We start from the raw sequence: 19663 nt of genomic DNA on the forward strand, positions 1-19663 counted from the left end.
TCTTTCTTTCTTTCTTTCTTTCTTTCTTTCTTTCTTTCTTTCTTTCTTTCTTTCTTTCTTTCTTTCTTTCTTTCCTTCTTTCCCATCAGGGTCATACAACTAGTGAGTGCATGAGTCAGGAATTGAATCCAGGTTTTCCTCCAAATCCAGTGTTCTTTTTGCTACCAGAAGCTACACCATCTAGCATTATCGCCTACATGGGTAAACTGTATCATTTACTTTGAGACCCAAAAGATAAACCCTATTGTCAAATGACAAACCACACACCATCAAAATCTTCCTAATAGGCTATTTCCTCCCAGTGATTTCCTGTAATGGAGAATGAATATGTTTCTCCCCACTGAAATGGGCATTAGATTTTTTTGTTTGCTACTGTTAAATATATTCTATGTGCAAGAAGGTTGTAGCAGTCACCCCATGTTCACAGGTAACCCAAGGGGGACAAGCACTAAAGTCTAAAAATATTGCCTTCAGGATAATGTTTCCAAAATGAGCCTCTCCATTTGGCAAGTTTGAAAATACCCCAAACTGACTTTTCATGTTAGAACTAGAATAGAACAATGGAATGTAATACTCACACAACAACATCAAAAGCCCAAGAAAGAGCAGACCAATGGCGGCCGGTCCAAGGCTTACTGAGGATCTCCCTTTTTGCCTGTTCCCATCTGGGAAAGGAAGCACACTGACACACCTTTGGTTCTCATCACAGTCACAGGTCCGTAATTCCAGAGTCTCTGGTATTTCACAACTCATACCTTGCCTGTCTGTAACTAGGAGAGAGAGTGATTGGGTTCCAGAAGACAGTGTTTGCTGAGTTTCCAGTTTTGCAGAGGTAGCTATAGAGAAACAAAGCAGTGGGAGATAATGATAGTTATTACAAATTTTAAATTGTCTTATTGTAATATTCAGGAAGGCTAAGCTAGTTGTTACTCTTGTAAAGTCTTCCTCCCTTGCCTTGTTCCTCAAGGCTATATTAGTGGCATGCCAACTCTTAAGGATCCTAAAGAGTTAGCCTCAGAATTCTAGCCCCATGACAGACTGGAGACTGGAGACCATTCAAGTTCGTCATCATAAGCACCAGGGAATTGGCTCTTAGGTTATGATTTTGTTGTTATTGTTGTTCACAGAAACTCATAATATGACAGTTGTAGTTCGTCCTTTATTTTTTTTTCTTTTTCTTTTTTTTTAAACCCTTAACTTCTGTGTATTGACTTATAGGTGGAAGAGTGGTAAGGGTGGGCAATGGGGGTCAAGTGACTTGCCTAGGGTCACACAACTGGAAAGTGTTTGAGGCCGGATTTGAACCTAGGACCTCCTGTCTCTAGGCCTGGCTCTCAATCCACTGAGCTACCCAGCTGCCCCCACGTCCTTTATTTTTGAAGAGGACCAAGGACATCATGAGGCGACATTTGCTCATGAATTGGATTCACATGAGGCAGAATTACACAAAGCCATCAATCTCACTCTCTCTTCCAGAATCATCAAAGTCTAGTGGCAGGACAAAAGTCAAGACTACAGATGATGACCTGAGATGTGGTGGATAATCGTGGCATCTTTGATATCCAACCAAGCTCTAGATGCTCCAGAATGCCCATTTTAGCTGCCTCCATGGCCCGTGGAACAAATTGTTCTCATTCACCAATTCTGCCAGAGGAAGCCTTCACATTTTTGGGTAGGTATCCTTCTAAATCGCTGATGGGTTTGAGACATGTAGGTTACCTTTTAGCCTTCCTGCCAAGAGGATTTTACTGTGTAGCTGCACATGCTACAGCTTCTCAGAGTCACAGGGGAGAGTTGGGTGAAAGGTAGACATCAAAGGTTAATGAGCAGTCCTGAAAAGGGCTCAGAGAGCCCTCACACCAGAGGTGCTAGTCCTGTCATACTCCTGTCTTAAAAATGTCATCAGGGGCACCTGCGTGGCTCAGTGGATTGAGAGCCAGGCTTAGAGATGGGAGGTCCTGGGTTCAAATCTGACTTCAGACACTTCCCAACTGTGTGACCCTGGGCAAGTCACTTAACCCCCATTGCCTAGCCCTTACCACTCTTCTGCCTTGTAGCCAATACACTGTATTGGCTCAAGGAAGAAGGTAAGGGTTTAAAAAAAAACCTGTCATCATATTTTTATGAGATAGTCCCAGGATGTGGAGGGAGTATCCATATTAATAAAATCTTGGAAAGCTTTATAGTCTTCATGGTATTATTTGGATTAAAATGATCTAGAGTCTAGTAAAGATGCTAGAGTAAAAGGAAGCAGTATAGCTTCACTTTCTGCCCTCTTTTCCCCAGCCCCTAACTACTTCAACTAAACTTTCAGAAGAACAGAGTTGTGTTTGGGAAATCTAAGAAAAAATTGAAATGATCTATTCATTCTTTAATCATCTGGACCTTTTGGGGATTGCCTGCAGGATTGTAACTGATATGACATTGTAAGATTAAAGTAGAACTTAATTTTTATTTTTCTCCAATGAGTGGTAGCCCTCCTAATATCTTAGTAAGTTTATTTTTATTTTTCAAATATTTTTTAAATTGTTTATTTTGATGGCCTGGATATTGGTCACAGAACTTTCAGCTTAGGGTGGCACTAAATCTCAAATCTCACACTAAAATCATCTCTTTTTGGAGCTAGAGTTTATATAATTGAATTGATGAAGTGAAACAAATAAAACCAGGAAAACAAATGCTACAATAATAAAGACAAACAACCTTGAATGATTTAAAAACTCTGGTCAATGCAATGACCCAACCACCATTTCAAGCACTGTTGATGATCATGCTAGCCACCTCCTGACAGAATGGTGATGGATTCAAGATGCAGAATGAGGTAGATATTTTTGGATAGTGTCAATATAGAAATTGGTTTTGCTTGACTATGTCTATTTGTTACAAAAGTTGTATTTTTTTTTTTTCATTTAATTTGGAGTGAAGAGCTGAGAGGAAGAGAAACTAAATGCTTGTTAACTGAAAAAAATTAAGTAAAATTTAAAAAGGAAATTCATTTTACTCACCATTTATTGTTGTAACACTCCACATGACTGGGGTCCTCATGGGCTGTTCAACTAGGGAAAATGTGAAAGGTCCAGTGTCTGGATGGTTTTGTAGAGGTTTGGCTGTGACAATAACTGATCCAGATGTACGACAAACTGTTACCCTGTCAGTGATAACCTGAGGACAATTTTCATCGAAATTTGGCACTCTAACAATTATGGTACCCGTTGATGTTTTTCCTGTGTTATCTGTAACAATAATATTGTGAAATTAAAGGAATGTAAAAAGCAGCTGTTAGTACACACAGGCACATCCTCATTGAGACTACTGGCCATGACAAGTTTTACTAGTACATATTAAAATTGTAAAATATTTTCAAGCTTAAATCAGACTGATTTGATATATTCTCCTAGCTGGGCACTTCATATGAACATATTGTATATTATTTTAGCATTTTTTGATGGAAAGATCTGCAAGCTGACCATTGGATTGTAGATTTAGAGCTGGAAGGGACCTGAGAAGCCAATCTAGTCCAACCCTTTCATTTTACAGATGAGAAAAATTGAAATATTGTCACTTGTTCATATTTGCACAGTATGTATCCAAAGTATGGTTTAAAACCAGCACCTCTGTTTCTAAAGCCTCTACTCTTCCCAAAGTGCCGTGCTGCCTCTCATGAAGGAGGTCTCTGATGAATTCACTGCAAATAGAATACTCCTAAAAATGGTTCTAGGCTCACCATAGTATAGCTCAGGAAAATGGATTTAATATTTTATTTTTAGGACAGTTTTTTGCTCTAAAACCTGGGATCATAGTATTTGAAGCATGTGGAAAAGAAACATTATTTGTTTATTTAACTCACTTTTAGAACCAGATCCTTTTCTGGTCTGGTTTTCTAAATCTTTCATTTTAAGTAAATTATACTGATATTTTGAAAAGTAATTGAAATATTTTTTCTTACCATCTATTGCCAGAATCTCAGCTGTGATTGTTTTATTGACTATGAATGTTGAGTCTCGATTAAGGTTTCTGATAAATTTAATTTGAGCAGTTTTTGAATCAATGGCTAAGAAACCACCATCATTACGCCCCAATTCATATCTATTTTTGACAAAACGAACAAACAAAAAACAATCCATGAAAATTCTTGCAATTATAAAATACCACATATCATCAGTGGAATAAACCAATAATTTTACATTGACTATGGAACATTAACATTTTAGAAAGGCAGCAGAAGTTTAAAGAATTCAGAGAAGCATGGACAAATTTGAATGGATACAGAGTGAACTAAGTAGAGCCAGGAAAATAGTAATGTATAATGACTATAGTGATATAAATGAAAAGAAACTTTATTTGTTGTAATATCATGAACAAGAATCTGAACCAAGGGAAAAGAAAATTGAGCTGAAACAAAGCTATTTTATAAAATTATTTGAGAAAAACAATTTTACAATCTTTAAATATCTATCAAGACCTAGTTTCCTGATTTTCTTCTTTATGTCAATGAATTCTATTTGGAATAGTGATCAGCCACATAATTTAAATGTGGGTTTAATGAGGGGTATGATGATCTTGACCCATTCACATTGGAAAGAGCAAAATGTTTTTAAAAAGCAGTCATTTTGTTTGATGGTATCATTGTAGCTAAAATATTGGCTTTCAAAAGGAAAGATTTGTTTTGTTGGAACATTTCCAAAATGAAATAACTTAAATCATTAATTAGATCTATGCGAGATCATGTTATCAAATGATACTGTTATTTTCATGAAGATCTGCTACCTTCTCAGTCGTTCTTTCTTTCTCTCATCTTGAACCACTCTCTAGCTAGTGATTCCCTCAGTACTGCCTTCAATCCCTCATCCTGAAACAAAAACCTTCACTATACCTTGTTGTGTCTTCAAGCTATTTTACTAAACTTCCCCTTCCTTTTTAGTCAAATTTCTAGGAAAATTTTATTCCAGTTTTCTCTACTTCCTCTCCTCTTATTCACTCCTCAACCCTTTGCAATCTGGCTTCTGAACACATCACTCAATTGAAATTTTCCCCTCCAAAGTTGCCAGTGCCTCCTTCCCTCCCCTTCTTCCCCCCTCTCTCATTCTCTTTCTGTCTCTCTCCCCTTTCTTTTTCCTTCCTCTTCTTTTTGCTTCTCTTTCCCTCCTCTCCTCCTCAGTATCTCTTTGTCTCCCTCTTTGTTTGATGCTCTCCTGTCTTTGTCTCTTCTCTGTCTCTTCCTTTCTCCTCCCCTTCTCATGTCTTTCCTTTATCTGTCTGTACCTCTCTCCCTCTCCTCCTTTTGTCTCTCTCCTTTCTCTCACCTCCTAAGTCCCTATGGGTTTAATGATCATTTCTATGCAGATAATTCAAAGATCTCTCTATCCAATCCCCGTTTTCTTTTCTTTTTCTCTCCTGAGCTTCAGTCCTCAATCACAAATAACTTTTTGGTCATTTCAAACAAGATGGCCAGGAGAAATCTCAGCCTCAACACATCCAAAACAGAATTAATTTTCTTTTCTCCCAAACTCACTCTTTCCAAACTTCTCTCTTTCTGTCAAGGGCATCTCCCTCCATCCTTTCACCTTCTTTAAGTTCCTAACTTAGCATTAGCCTTGACACCCACGCTCATAACCTTAAGGTAAGCCTTGACATCTCATGCTCCATCCCTCCATATATCTAATCAGCTGCCAAACATCACTGTCTCTATCTCGACTTCATCCTCTCTACTCATACCCAGCACATTCAGTCCCTCATCATCTTTTGTTTAGACTCTAGACTATTGTAGTGCTCTCCTGATTGGTCTTCCTTATTCAGGTCTCTGCCTACTCTAATCTATCTTTTTCAAAGCTACTAAAGTGATTTTCTTAAGCATTGATCTGAAAGTCAATAAACTCACATAGCTACCTGGTGACATGAGGATAAAACCTAAATTCCTCTGTTTAACTTTTAAAACCCTTCTCATTCAGACCCAAGCTGCCTCATTAGACATTACTCCATTTCCTGCTGGGTCTGGCTCATCAGGAAGAATCATCTTCCTGAACTCAAATCTGGCCTCAAGACCCTTATGAACTATGTGACCCTGTCACTTAACCCTATTTGCTTCAGTTATCTCATCTATAAAATGAATTGAAGAAGAAAGGGCAAACCACTCTAGTATTTTTACTAAGAAAACCTGAAATTGGGTCAGGAAGAGTCAGACAGGATTGAAACATCCGAACAACAATAACCACTTCCTGAACTCTATAATCCAATCAAGATCACACTGTTCCTTAGCCATGGTACTCCATCTGCTATTTCTGTGCCCTCATTGTTGTTCAGTCATAATTGACACCTTGAAAAGCCCATGAGGTTTTCTTGGCAAGGATATTGAAATGATTTGCCATTTCTCTCTCCAGTGTGTCCCCAGTGAGGAAAATAGGAGTTAAGTGACTTACCCAGAGTCACATAGCTAGTAAGTGTCTGAAACCAGATTTGAACTTGGGTCTTTCTGACTATTCTCCTTATTTAAAATATACCCCCTTCCAACATTGCCTCAGATTCTTTCCTTTTTTCAAGAGGCAGCTCTAGAACCACCTTCTAAAAGTTCTGATTCCCTCAACTATACGTAAGCATCCTTCGTACTGATCTAGTATTTAACTACCATGTATTGATTTTGTATTTATTATATATATAATTCTATAAAATAATATTCTGTATATACATACATATAAGCTTCCTTGTATTGATTTTGTATTTATTCTGTACTTGTATGTGTATATCTGTATATCTTTATATTTAAATGTATGTATATATACTTATATATGAACTTTTTTATATGTGTGTATATATAACATATATTTTATATATATCCTTATATATATTTTATATGTGTGTATATATTAACTTGTACTTATTCTGTATATGTAAAATCTGTAAAATAATATATATGTAAAAACCTTGTAATGATTTTGTATTTATTCTGTATATGCGTATATATGTCTCTTGCAGTGAAATGTAAGCTCCATGAAAACAAAATCTGTTTCCTTCTTTGTATTAACATAGTATCTGGCACATAATATGCTAATAAATTGTATATATGCTAATAAAATTAATCAACATCATTAATTAATTGAAAGAATTTTTCCCCTTTTATGGTCTACTTTGTAATAAGCATAGGGAAAACACATGGCTGAAATCAGTAAATCCTGTATCACAAAGAAGTAAAATTCATGTTAATATCTTTAAACATTTGTATTGTACACAACTAAGGCCTGTTTAAGGTGGATGGGAGGAGGACTAATTCAAGATAATTGTCAGGAGGGGGTTGACTATTTTATTGCAGAAGAAGAATATAGAATTTATTTGATTTTTAAGGAAAATCATAAGGGATAAGGGGGAATCATAAGGAATTCACATTCTCCTAGGGCCCTAATCTCTCTACCTACCCCTCTCTTTATTAATGCTTAAATAGTGCTGCTCTATTTAATGACATGATTTCAAGAAGAGTCATGGATTTAGAGCTGGATGGGACTGTACAGGTCATTTAGTCCATTCCTCCAACTGGAGATTCAGAGATAAGTGGCTTGCCCAAGTGTCTTGCCGAAGGCCACAGTGGCAGATCTAGGACTGATATTGGGGAAGAAAACAAGTACTTATTAAGCAACCTATCATAAGCCAGGCACTGTGCTAAGTGCTGAGTGGGAGATGCTATTATTATTCCCATTTTCAAGTTGAGGAAACTGAGGAAAATAGAGGTTAAGGGACTTTTCCAGGCTCACACAGCTAGTAAGTGTCTGAGATTGGATTTAAACTCAGTTCTTCCTAACTCCAAGCCAGGTGCTCTTTATGTACTGTGCCATCTAGCAGCCTAGGTTCTCTGACTCTAAATGCAGTGAGCTTTCCACTGTCATATGACGCCATCCCTATAATAAATGGGTGAGATAAACCAAGAAAATCTCTTTAATCCACCATACAGATGAAAAGACTGAGGTTCAAATAATTAAAATGACTTGCCTTGGCTATGCAACAGAAGCCAAGGACTTGAGCTTAGGTCTTCTGACTACAAGTTCAGAGGGCTTTAAATTTTTATTTCACACTGTACAACACCATTTTCATCATAACACAAATTCAACAAGGTAGACTGATTTCCTATAATCTTCATATAAAATCTAATGACTTATCCTAACTCTAGATGTCCATTATTTATTCTCTCTTCCCCACTTTTTTTCTTCTTTCTGATTTCAGAGGAATAACTGTTGAGACATTTTATTCCAAAAGAATTAGTCTATTCTGTTCCCCCATATCCCTTGCTCCTGTTTTATCACATGTATACTTTCGTCTTCTATGAATGCCCTCTTCACTCTTCTAATAAATCCACTGATTAATTCTACCCCAGTGTAGTCATTTCTTATCTCTTAGGAACTCAGTCTATGATTTTGTTTGATAAAGTTTATGGAAAACATTGTAAAGTATCTTTTTTTTGCATAAAATCTAGGAATCGTTAAGGCTTATCTATTAAAAAACTTTAAAAGCAGGCTATCATTTCCTTATCCACAAAGTGAGGAGGTTGACCCACATAACAGTTAAAGTTCCTTCAAGTTCTAGATCTATGGCTGTATTCTCTTATTTGCCTTCCTGGAAAGTTGCCTGATTATAAATATTCAGTTTAGAATTTATAATTAAAATGTTTATATTTTACATATTATTTTATATATTGTATATTTTAGATATGAACTAAATTTGTATTGAAAAAGTGTTCATTAAGACTAAACTATTTAATGTTTCCCAAGCTGCCAATGATTATTTTAATTTTTTTCAAATTTGTCATCATTTTAAAAAATTACAGTTGTATTTATATTAGGATTTTTATCCAATCAGATAATTGGGTAAATGCTATACTGTGTTTTTGTTTATGATACCTCATATTTTCAGAAAAACTTTAAAATTATGGGGATCTAAGAACTTCAGAGAACTTCTCTATTTATTGGAAGAAAATTATGCCATTTCTTATTGTTAAGCTATAAGATATGGTACTATATTGGGTTTTATGAACACATATTTCCATTTACCATGTTTATGAAAGATCCTAAGTTCAAATAGATTATTTTGAAAATGATGACATGCATTCATTTGTGATGCCATCTTAAGCTAAGATGGCTTAAAGCAGTGGTTCCCAAACTTTTTTGGCCTACTGCCCCCTTTCCAGAAAAAATATTACTTAGCGCCCCCTGTCACATGCCATCACCACCCCAAAATGCACCTGTGGCCATCACCGCCCTCCTGGATCACTGCAGCACCCACCAGAGGGCGGTGGCGCCCACTTTGGGAATCACTGGCTTAAAGGAATAACAATTGTAATCATGAAAGTTGAGTTTTACCTGACAAATGATGCAGTTTTGCCAGTATCTTCATCGATGGCTTGGTATGTTCCAACAACATAATTGATCAATTTTTTATAACTTATGCCTTTCTGTACTTCAAAAGTCTTTGAAGTAGGGTGGAATGCAATTCCCTCTTTTACATTTATAATCTGAACTCTAACAGGAGTTGAATGGATTCGATACTGGGAGATAATTGACTGGTGAAATGGAGCCTTGTTTCTAACAGCTATACCAAGTTCCATTGTTTGAAATTGTTCAAAGTCCAGAGTCTGAAATATTTTTTTAAAAAAAGGAAGTGTTACACAAACAATAATATCTCATCTCTTAAGCTAGACAACTTTGAATTTTTATGTATATTTATTCTTATTTTTCAGATGATGGAGCTAAAAGATATGAAGGGGCTTTTCCGTGGTTACACAGTTGAGTGTTTGAGTCATGACTTGAAACTAGGTCTAAGTCCTTTTCTATTTCCACTGGACAATGCAGTCATAGAAAGGGAATAAGATTACTTTGTGGTTATATGCTATGGATCCATGCCCTTTGAATATCAACCCAAATGAGGAGCTCATTGAACAGTTTAGATTAGAGAGAGGGAGCTATTAGTTCCTAATTTCCTCATACTCAAGTCTAACTTTTGAAGCTTAAAGAGGAGGTTTTCTTTTAGGCTGTACAATTATCCTCTTAGTAGTCACAGATTCCTCACCGGCTATATATAAAATGCTTCTATCTGGACCTTCAGAAATCTTTAGATGTGATAAGCATGAGATGATCCTATAGGACAATTGAGTATTTATTCAGGAATCAAAGGGCAGACCACCTATCACTCCTGGTAACATTGTTGGGTGACTAATCAGCATAGGAATTTGCATGATTGATTGACTTTGGAGAGACTGCCAGGTCTTACAGACCTCATCAATCCTTCTTATTTTTGTCCATGTTTATGTGAGAATGCAAAGAAAGTAACAATAATAATTTATACTTTTTATATATAAGCACTTTAAGGTTTTCAAAGTGCCTCCCTCAAAGAAAACTAAACTTGTCAGAAAACCTGGATTGATATCTTATTTTGTCATTTCTTAGCTATGCAAGCTTGGGTAAGTCAGTTGAATTCTACAAAATCAATTAGATTATCTCTCTGGTCACTTCTAGCTCTACTACCCTATGATTCTGCAAACACTGCAAAATTGGCAATGCAAGTTTTACTAGCTCCATTTTCCAGATGAGGAAATTGAAGCCAATAGAAATGAAGTGATTTGTCCATGGCCGTAGAGCTCCTAAGTGGTGGGAGATGACCTATGATTATATTGCCAAAATGGAAAGTGATACAGTATTCAAAATAGACTTATTGGAGACAAGTGGGTCAGACTAGATATGCCAAGACGATCCTATGTGTTAGTGGGTGGGTGAGTCAAATTGGATTTCAAATAACCAACTCAAACCCAATATGTATAAAATAGAGCTTATCTTTTCTTCCTAAGTCTATTCTTCTGCTGAACTTCTTATCTGTAGACCATACCACCTTTATCCCAGCCATGGAAGTTCCCAACCTCAGTGACATCTTCAATTCTTCACACGCTCTCATTCCAGTTACATAGTTGTCAAATTTTGTCACTACTCTTTCCATCCTTTTTCTTTACTCACAAAAGCACTAGAGTAGTTAAGGACCTTATCACCTGAACCCTTCCTACTTGATCTTTTAAAAAAAGTAATCTTTTAATTGATGTCCTTGCTTCAAGTTTGTCTTTTCCCCAATCCATTCTCTACATAATTGCCAAAATAATTTTCCTAATGTACAAGTTTGATCATGTCACTCCACTGCTTCCCAAACTTCAATAACTCCCTATTTCCTTTAGAATAGCTAAAAATTCCCATTTGGCTTTTAAACTTCACACAACCTGGTTCCTTATCTTTCCAGTCTTATATATTATTCCCCTCTAACATCTGATCATGCTAGCTTATTTGCTGTTCTGAAGCATATTTGATATTCTATCTCCTGTCTCTGTGCCTTTCTCTTGGTAGACCCTTCTTGCACTTGTATTTTCAAAAACCTTAAAAGATTATTTTCAAGAAATGATTGAGTGGTCTATCAGTAGAAAGGTATGGAGACAGGAGATAGGAGATTTAATTAAGACATTTCCCTGTTCCAGGGATAGGCTCTGATTTGGGTTTTGTTTTAGCCATAGCTATTCCATTTAGAGGGACATTTAAGGAAGAACTGCTCTATTATTCCATCTCATGATCCAAAATTTAACTTAAATTCCTGAGTATTGGACTTCAAAACAATCATGATGGGTGACATGAATACATGAATTTTATTTTGGATTCTTGTGATTAAGGAACATACATGTATGTTGACAAATATAGGCATATATACAAATACTGAATAAATATAAAATTGAATTTATTGGAGAAACGTGGTGGCTTTAATTAAGATTATAATTTTAATGTTAGTTGTGAAGGTCATAACTCTTATCATCACTAAGAATCTAATTTCAATATTTTTTTATAAGATGGAAATATGGGCTTAAGACCCACCGCTAACAAATGATGGCTCTGTGACCCTGAATGAATCACTTAATTTCTCAGCATTTTCAAACAATTCTCTTGAGTATAAATTACAGTTGTTGCTCTATAGTGGAATTCCCCTCACTGGTAATCCCCTATACCAGTGAAATCACAGGTCATCCCCAACCCTCCCTGACTATTAACAACAAAAACTAAATCAAAGCAACCTACCTTAACCATTTTCATGACTCCTTCATTGGTTTTTTTATCTGTTTCTATTACAAACCATTTTCCTTCATTTCCGGAAGTAAAGAAATAATCTGCATACCAATTATCTGTGAACTCTTCATCCAGATCTGTTACTTGAAATCGGATCACTTCAGAACTAAGAGTATTTTCTTTAATCTCTATTGAATACTGACAAGAGAGTTGAAGAATTTATTAAGATTGAATGATCAATCTCTTTCTAAAAGTAATTTATACTATTTTCCCTTCTTCGAAGTGGAGATGCTCTACTTATAATGGGAACATGGTTTGAGGTACACTCCTTGAGAAAAGTGTAAGGATCAATGGGAATACTTCCCTAGGATGTGTCGGCACTCCCAGCCCACTCAGTACATACCCGTGATCACTATGGTATCGATGAATTAATTTCAATTCATAACCATGCATTAAATTTAAGACACTGTTATTTTTGTTTAGTTGTTTCAGTCAAATCGGATCCTTTGTAACCTTATTTGGGGTTTTCTTGGCAAAGACACTAGAGTGGTTTGCCATTTCCTTCTCCAGTTCATTTTACAGATGAGACCAACTGAGGCAGAGTAAAGTGACTTGCCCAGGGTCACACAGTTAGTAGGTATCTGAGTTCAGATTTGAACTTGGGAAGATGAGACTTCCTGACTAGCACTTTATCTGCTGCACCACCAAGCTACAAAACTGTGTTGGGTATCCTTGAATTGTTTCAGACAAGGTTAGCAATATCTGACCTTGCAGGTTCAGTAGGGAGGAATATCAATCAATCAATCAATCAATCAATCAATCAATCTATGTATCTGTCTATATATCTATGTATCTATCTAAAATAAATTTGTTTAAAATTAAAAACATACCTGTGATTCTCTAAAAATTGGAAAATTATCATTGACATCTTTGATTGTAATCTGGCACCCACATTCAGTGGCCTGTCCAGCTCCATCAAGATCTGCAGCACTTACAAGTAGGCTATACTTGCTGTTTTTCTAAGTTTAATAAAAGATGAAAGAAAATAATTTATTCAAACTTTGAACACCCATAATAAGAACATTTTTGTATAAATCAAGAACTCTTTGAAAGGGAAGAATTATACTGCCAAACACTGAAAAATACTATTGATAACAGGCTGCACTCTGGGATTTTGTACAAACTGCAGTGAGGGAAAGATGTGAATTGCAGAATAGGGCTGAATTATCAGTCTCTTCCTCAAAAGATTTTATATGATTTTTTTCTTCTTTGAAGTGGAGATGCTCTACTTACAAGGCACATGGAAGCTGCGTACCTTGTGAAAAGTGTAAGGACCAATGGGAATGCTCCCTTAGGGTGCATTCACACTAAAGGGTATACTCTATATGATATAGGGTATATTCACCCTAAAAGTGCTCTGGAGAAACAATAGTGCCATAGTGGGTGTCAAGCTGGCCTTGGAGCCCATAAGAAATCTAGGTTCAAGTATAGCTTCTGATACATATTGGCTATGAAACCCTGAAAAAATGACAGCCTCTCAAGCTCCCTGACAAATTTCTGAGATTGTAAATTCCAGAGAAAGCACCAACCTAGACTGGTCAAGGGAGGCTCACGTTCGCTGGGAGCTTCCTCTACCAGTGAATCACAGGTCCACTGAAAAATGTTATTGAAAATTACTTTATTTCTTATTGACTGAATATTCAATTCCATAAAGAAATGAATTTTAGGCTACATTTAGTGGTTGGCTTGTGGATATTGCCAGTCAGTCAGTCATTGTGAAAAGCAGAGCAGAAGTTGTTTGGTAGGTAACTATCTAATTGCTGCCTTTTGTGGCCTGGGATGTGATGGTTATAAATTCATGGGATGCCCCAGTGGCAGGCTCTAGGCAGCTTTGTTGCCCTGTGTGCCTTATAGACCACAGTGTGGCAGGCAGTCCATGACAGGTTGATATTCTTTGAGTAGAAATGGGCAGAAGGTAATGGGGGCTGCACCCCTGAAGGTGAAGGGAGGAAATTAATTTTCCACTTCATTCATTTTTTACTGTTTTCCTCCATTTCCAGAACCCATTGCAGAGAAAGAACTAGGAGATTCAGGAAGGAAAAGGAGAGTGATAAAGAAGGTTGATTACTATAGAAAGAGGCAGGAGAGAAATTCAAAAAAGTTAGAAAAATCAGGCAAAAGAAGAAGAAGAAGAAGAAGAAGAAGAAGAAGAAGAAGAAGAAGAAGAAGAAGAAGAAGAAAGTAGCAGTGAACAGCAGATGTGGAAGACTAGAGGTATGCCATTTGAAATTGCAGGGAAGGTTCAAAATGGATTCCAAGAAAATCTTTCTTTCTTCTTCAAAAATTTCTCCTCTCCTTTGGTAACCTGAAGATTCCTACTCAGTCCAATATTTCCTCTCTTATGTCCAGGCTTTCTCATGCCTCCACTCATATATTTCAAATTTGTAGAGCATACAGGTGACTTGTGTCCCTGCTCTTGGGAGGGTTTTATTTTGCCAAAGAAAATCACATCCAAGCTAGCTAATTTGGGTTCGTTAGATGATTAGGAACATCATTCTACCTTCTTACTTCTTTTTGTCTTTTGGTGAAATGTATGCTTGGTGATTCCCTGTTCTGGCTTTGTTCAAGTGAATGAAGTGAAGTGCCTTCTTTTGGCAAGAAAACCTCCAGAGCTGTTTTACTTTACCTCTCTATCAAGAGTACTGGTCATTGAACGAACTTCCCCGGTGAGTCTATTTAGGAGGAACATAGGTTGCCCCGCAGGCTCTTGAGAGATTATTTTGAAGGCAATTTTGGAATTTAGATGATTTGGTTCATCAGCATCTGTCGCATTTATGAACATCACCAGTGTATCTAGAGAAATTGAATAAAATATTTTAAAAGCTATGTATAGTTACATAAAAAAAATCAACAAAACTTCATTCTGCTCCTAATTTACTTTCTAAAAAATGCCTGTTGTTTTTAGCATGTTGTTTTGTGGATATATCACTGCACTCAGGAGTTTATTGAGACATATTTTAAATGCTCTTAAAGGCATGGGATCTTGGGAGCTAAAAAAGTAGCAAGGGAAGATTTAGAATGCTTTAAGTAAAGACTAAATGAGCTTCTGCTGGGGATGGCCTAAGGGAGAGCCTTGTTGAGGGATGAGTAGTTTAGATTACTTTTGAGGTCCCTTCCAACCATGATATTCTGAGTGTCGGTTGAGCTGAATTTAGGAACATTTATAAATAAGGATGTACATAGCCTAGTGTAGTGATTTTCCCTAGAAGTCAGAACTGTTTGAGTCCTGCCTGTGACATATATCTGATGGACGGCTCTGGGCAAGTCATTTCACCTCTGATTGCACAGTCAATTAAGATTACACCTGCCATGTTCACTTGTTTGTTTCCATAGCTGATTTTTGAACACTAGCAAGAACACTGAGGGCTAGTTTGTTGTTAGCAGCATGATTTTACATCCAATGTGTCTTTTTTCTTTTCTTTTTTTTTTAAACCCTTAACTTCTGTGTATTGGCTCCTAGGTGGAAGAGTGGTAAGGGTGGGCAATGGGGGTCAAGTGACTTGCCCAGGGTCACACAGCTGGGAAGTGTCTGAGGCAAGATTTGAACCTAGGACCTCCCGTCTTTAGGCCTGACTCTCAATCCACTGAGCTACCCAGCTGCCCCTCCAATGTGTCTTAATAGTATTGTGACTTTGAATATACAAGAGTTTCATCTATAGAGGTAAAATGAAACAAAGAGTTGAAGTATTATTTGGACAATGAAAGAAAATATTTTCTAGTTAATAATAAAAATAATTTTTAAAAAGAAAAAGGGATAATTGAGGAACATGTTTCGAGTAATAAAATGAAGGATATTAAAGAATTTTATCTATCATAATGTCAGGCAGATTTAACTAAAGTAATTCATGAGAAAGACTTGATATAATCTTTTTTCCTACAAAAAGTTGATTTTGTAAATTCATATGAACATATTCTACCTGCAAAGGGATAGGAACTGGGTATGATTATATTATTTTATTGATATTGATCTCCCAGGTGAGGTAACTTCCTTTACCATTGTAGATTGATACCTTCTCTGTGTAAGGGTAGGGGTTGATGGAATCACTCTATAACTTTTCATCCCACTTAAAGTAACTAACAAGATGCTGATACCTTTATAAGGTGAGAACATTGCTCAAATCAAATTGAAGACATTAAGCCAGGCAGAAAAATACTCAAGTCAATTTGGAAGGAATAAAAAAAACATGGGAAGAAATGAAATTATGTTTTTTTTTTAAAAAAAATTTTTTTTTTATTTTTAACCCTTGTACTCTGGTGTATTGTCTCATAGGTGGAAGATTGGTAAGGGTGGGCAATGGGGGTCAAGTGACTTGCCCAGGGTCACACAGCTGGGAAGTGGCTGAGGCCGGGTTTGAACCTAGGACCTCCTGTCTCTAGGCCTGACTCTCACTCCACTGAGCTACCCAGCTGCCCCTGAAATTATGTTTTGAAGAAAGTATATTGGGATTGGCTAAGGAGACTCAGTCACACTCTCTGGGACAGGATGAAATAGAAAATAATTTTTAAAAACAGCTTTTTGGTGGATCTGTAGATCTGCCTATGGGCAGGGGACACTCATCTATCTATTCAGAACTTGAATTCAGGTCTAACTAGTTCTAAGGGTAACTCTCCTCCAATTTCCTTCCTTTCCTTTAAATTCTACTTCAAATGTTTTTCTCATGAAGCCTTTGATTTTTACCAGTGGACATTTTAGTTTTAAACCTCATATATCACTTTGTGTCTCATTTCTGCTATGTTTGTTTCCTTATTGTGAATCACAGTTCTATTTGTAAATGTGTCAGGGCTAGGGCTATAATTTCCACAAGGACAGGGCCTGTCTTAGTAAACTCTGCACATTCGCTAACTCTTAGCACATTGCCAGGACATACCAGGCACTTAATAAATGTGTAAAGAATGGAATTCAAGTCAAGTAGAAGTAGCCTTATGGCTATTTTTTGGTCAGTGATGATTCTAAAAGTGCTTTTATATCTATGCAGCAGTTTGTCACCCTGTCCTAATCTTTATCAAATTCTTACTTCAAGGGACAGGAATGGCTTGAATTCAGATTTTATTGCACTTAGGAATTGTTATGATTTTGCAGATTCAATACTCCACATTCCAGGAATTCAATTTGATGCTATAACTGGATTTTTTTAATGTGGCGTGTGGCATGGAAGTACTTGTGCTCAGTGTAAAGGGTAATTTAGTTAAGCACCGTAAGTTTATATTCATTGTTTAATGCTTCTTTATAGCTTTATGCCTTCCACATGTAATGCCATTAGATTTTCAGCATTTTAGTGATAAATTATATCTATAGATTTAATAATCCCAGTTATTAAATAACTGTGTATAAGAATCAGTAATCTATAATTATCGAACAATAAGGAACTCCTCCCCCCAGAAATGCCTTGCAAAAGTACCCTGCCAAAGGGAGTTTGCACATGCCTTCAGCATCCTGGAATATATCTAGGAATTTCTGAGGCTGTGGAGTCATATTTTCTCATTTGACCTTGAAGCCACAGAATACCCTTAGCCATCCTCATTATTATCACATGTGGAATTGATGGCTATCTTATCTCCTCTGCAGAAAAGAGAAACGACAAACCTCACCTTCCTGAAAGAGGGAATTCAGTTTCTGGACCCACTTCAATGGGAATTACAATTGCCTGGTCTTCAGGGCAACAAAATTAAGATTGCTCTACTTTCAAAGGAAAAAGGGATGTAGTTGCTTCCTCCCCTATCCCCTCTTCCCCTCATCTTTTCTTGAGGGGGATTTGTGTAATCTGATTCTGTTGCATAAGGTTCAAATACTTGTCAAGCTGAAAAATTCTGGGTTCTTCTTAGACTATGCAGGATGTGCCTAGAGATCCTGACTTTGTCATTTACAACTCTTATAATAAAGTCAGTTTAGCTCAGATCAGTTCAATGTTCTGTTCCTTTGTATAGCAAGAATGTGTGGCTATTTATGAAGAAATCTCGTAACTTGTTGTAAATATGAAATTTCCATTTGCATAACTTTAGTATTTCCTAAAAAAATTTTTTAATGAATTAATAAAAGATTGCTTCCCAGTATTTTTCTTTTACACAAGTGGGTAGCAGGAATATAGAAAAGGTAGCAAATACAAAAGGGATATACTCTTTTATTCTTGAGGAATTTACACCTTGGAAGTGGGGAGGGGACAAAAAGACATTTACACATCAAGACTGAAATAGCACCATATAAGCAGCTGGTGACCTAGTGCCCAATGAGTGGCAGATACAAGGAGTGTTGTAGGAGCTCTAAGAAAGGGGAGATAGATGGCTATGGAACTGAATGGTAGGGCTGGCCCTTGGAGTAATCAAGCATTTTTTCCCCCTCTTTATCTTATCTTGCCTTGGTACAGGCATCCTCTCTCCTTCCCGGCTGTCCCCACACCAGGCCTTCTGCTCTATGGTCATTATTCTCATCTCCCACTGCAACCTTGGATACAAGCTTTTGCCTCCTCCTTGCCCACTACCCCCAGCTTTGAAAGGTAAGATTTTGTCTTGTCTTGCCAGGACCTAGACTTCCATCTCCTTGCCACTTCTTAGCCATCTCCGTACCATAATGCAGAGAACCATATTTTGCAGCAGACTTGCATGCATTGTTTTCCCTCATTACAATGTAAGTTCCTTGAAGTCAAGGGCTATCTTGTTTGCTTTTATTTGTATCCCTAGCTCTTAGCATAATACCTGACCCATAGGTTTGTGTAGAATAAACCCTGTCTTGTCTATCTAGCTACTTATCTTCTGTTTCAGTTCATTTAACAATCAGCCCAGTCTATCTAGAGAGAGAGATACTTGGTTGCCAGGGTGACTTAAAGAATGTTAATTTGTCTAACATTCACGATTTCCAATGTCAACTTCCTCAAATAGATTTCAACACTAAATTGAATTAGAAAAAAAATGGCATTTCTAGGTGATGTATTTACTTCCTAGAGGGAGTTGTTTTACTTGAACATGTCCTATAATCTACTCCATTTTTATTTCTCTCTCTTCATACAACTCAGGCCAAGCTAATAATCGTCTTCAAAACCTTCTATGATTATAGCTTTGCATTCCATGTGACACAACCTTTAAATTGTCTTGAATTTAGCTGTAGGCTTTGTTAAAAGCAAAAGCCTTTAATTACTCCATTTAACCAACAGCCTTGACTCTCATTCTTCACTTGGAAAACATGTATCGCAGATATATAAATCTTGCAACAACCCACTCAAGCCAATTAGGTCTTGCACAATTTAATAAAGAGGAAGGTTATGCTTTTAAATTCTGCCTGGAAACTTCAGGATCATGGGGCCAAGGGGGATTATTGTCTGATATGTTCTCTTTTCCACTGCCCTCTCCTTAAAAAACAAACATCCGACCAAAAACTCTTACCTTTTATCTTACAATCTATACTAAGTATTTGTTTCAAGGCAGGAAGAGCAGTAAGGGCTAGGCAATCAGGGTTAAGTCATTTGCCCAGGGTCACACAGCTAGGAAGTATTTGAACCCCAAACCTCCCACCTCCTGCCCTGCCTCTCTGAGCCCCTGAACCACTT

At 36.9% G+C, this 19663-nt stretch overlaps 1 protein-coding gene across 1 annotated transcript in view; it reads right to left on the reverse strand.

Moving 5' to 3' along the window:
- Positions 1–19663, reverse strand: part of DSG3 (desmoglein 3) — a 49766-nt gene that overhangs the window by 6274 nt on the left and 23829 nt on the right. Inside the window, exons 7-13 of the mRNA XM_044682885.1 lie at positions 14752–14918; positions 12956–13084; positions 12078–12263; positions 9339–9610; positions 3947–4086; positions 3006–3233; positions 523–836 (exon numbers count right to left, since the gene is read on the reverse strand). Coding sequence (XP_044538820.1) covers positions 523–836; positions 3006–3233; positions 3947–4086; positions 9339–9610; positions 12078–12263; positions 12956–13084; positions 14752–14918 — 1436 coding nt within the window. The remainder of the gene's footprint in view (positions 1–522; positions 837–3005; positions 3234–3946; positions 4087–9338; positions 9611–12077; positions 12264–12955; positions 13085–14751; positions 14919–19663) is intronic.

Source organism: Gracilinanus agilis, chromosome 1 (genome assembly GCF_016433145.1).
Source record: "Gracilinanus agilis isolate LMUSP501 chromosome 1, AgileGrace, whole genome shotgun sequence".
NCBI classification, from domain to species: Eukaryota; Metazoa; Chordata; class Mammalia; order Didelphimorphia; family Didelphidae; genus Gracilinanus; species Gracilinanus agilis.